Source organism: Bufo bufo, chromosome 1 (genome assembly GCF_905171765.1).
Source record: "Bufo bufo chromosome 1, aBufBuf1.1, whole genome shotgun sequence".
Classification (NCBI taxonomy): Eukaryota; Metazoa; Chordata; class Amphibia; order Anura; family Bufonidae; genus Bufo; species Bufo bufo.
In genome coordinates, this window is record NC_053389.1 from 630,508,177 (window position 1) to 630,509,890 (window position 1,714).

A 1,714-nucleotide genomic window follows, 5' to 3' on the forward strand; every position below is an offset into this window, starting at 1 on the left:
TAGGCATCTGATCATTATTGCACATGAGATGCATTAAATGTGTGTGCCTGTCTTCCTATTTTTCTTTACCATTTTTTTGGGCTAATATAGTCATGTGCTCTTAAAATCTGTTACCTGAAAATGCGTGCCCTTTCATTTTTATACATTGAATAAAACATGTGCAAAAGTGTCTTTAAGAATGGCATTGCAATGTAGAAGAACATTTTCAAGTGTGTGAACTCATTAACAAGAATACAAAAGATCACATTGGATGAAGAACTAACCAAGCTCACAAATAGTGTTAACCTCCTTGCTGGAATGGGTCTTTTCAGGGGAAAAATAAAGTGAGTAAACTTTGGAGAATTGATTTGAGTTGAACAGTCAGTCAAGTTAGTGCACAGCCACAGAAAGTAGGGCAGTAGGTGGGCTGGTGAGAGTTTCACTAGGTGTTGCAGGGCTACTTTGGCTGGTTGCTGTTTGAGGGGATGTTGGGCTCAATGATGGAGAAGAGTTCGACAAAATTGTTGGGATATGTGCTGGGAGTGATGAAAGTGTTGGCACCGCTGCTGGTGTGGGCTTGATAGGAACTGGTATAGCAGGCAAAGTTTGTCCTCCATGACAAAATTGCTTGATGGGCACTCCATAAGCACTCACACTGTAATCACTGTTACCCATTGATATAGGTGTGGTAGAGTCTATCATGCTGGAACTGTACATGTGAGGCCATCCTGTGCCAATGGAGCTGCCAACTGTAGTCAATTGGTTGTGAAGAGGATAGGCAGCTGACATTGGTGGCATTGTGGAAAAGGCAAGTCCTCCTGGCATTTTATATTCTCTAGCAATTATATTCTCAATAGCAAAAGGATGTTTAAAGCTGGATGTTTGTGAGACCCCCAGGTTATATGTTGACATCTGTGGCAAATGAGTACCAGAGGCAGCCAATGCACTAAGCCTAAGCTTTGCTTGTTGCTGCAGGTACTGTGCTGCATCTGATGGCTTAGTAGGTGCAAGATGGTCCGATTTCATAACCTTGAACCTCTTCCTACGCCTTAGGAAACTACCATTTTCAAACATATCACCACAACTTGGATGAAGTGCCCAGAAACTCCCCTTGCCAGGCTGATCTGGTCTTCTTGGTATCTTGATGAAACAGTCATTAAAAGACAAGTTATGTCTCAGAGAGTTTTGCCATCTTTGAGTGTTCTCTCTGTAGTAAGGAAATCTGTCCATAATGAATTTGTAGATTTCACTCAGCGGCAACATCTTCTCCTGAGAACTTTGGATAGCCATGGCTGTCAATGAGATATATGAATAAGGAGGCTTTTGATCACTGTATGTGTTTCTTCCTGGTCGAGGCATCTTCAGACCGGTCAAAGGTAATCTATATGTAATTGAGAAGAGGTGATCAAGTCGGCTTTTTAGACAATAAAGCTATATATATAAATAAAATAAAAAATATATATATATATATATACCATTATCACATACAAGACTAAAACAACTATAATAATTATCATTATTAACTCCTGCATATATTATATATAATATATTAAGTCTTTATATCACGTTTCTATATACTATAAAGAACAGAGAAAAAAATCTAATCAACATCATACCTTCAACTTTCTTGCTAAAAGTTCACACTCTGCATCCGGACAGTGTGTACCAAAGAGGCTTGTTCCTGTCCAAAAGCAAAATCCACGAGAACTCGGATTTTCTGGTATTTCAGGTCTTA

General features: G+C 39.3%; 1 protein-coding gene across 1 annotated transcript; it reads right to left on the reverse strand.

Moving 5' to 3' along the window:
• Nucleotides 1-369: 369 nt before the first annotated feature.
• FOXB1 (forkhead box B1) lies at nucleotides 370-1,338 on the reverse strand. Its single transcript, XM_040413829.1, has one exon. It carries the CDS (start codon nucleotides 1,336-1,338, stop codon nucleotides 370-372), a length of 969 nt encoding a protein of 322 aa, XP_040269763.1.
• Nucleotides 1,339-1,714: the final 376 nt, after the last annotated feature.

Coding starts and splice junctions, on each gene's coding strand:
- FOXB1 (XM_040413829.1), bottom strand. CDS start 1,338: ATGCCTCGACCAGGAAGAAACACATACAGTGATCAAAAGCCTCCTTAT.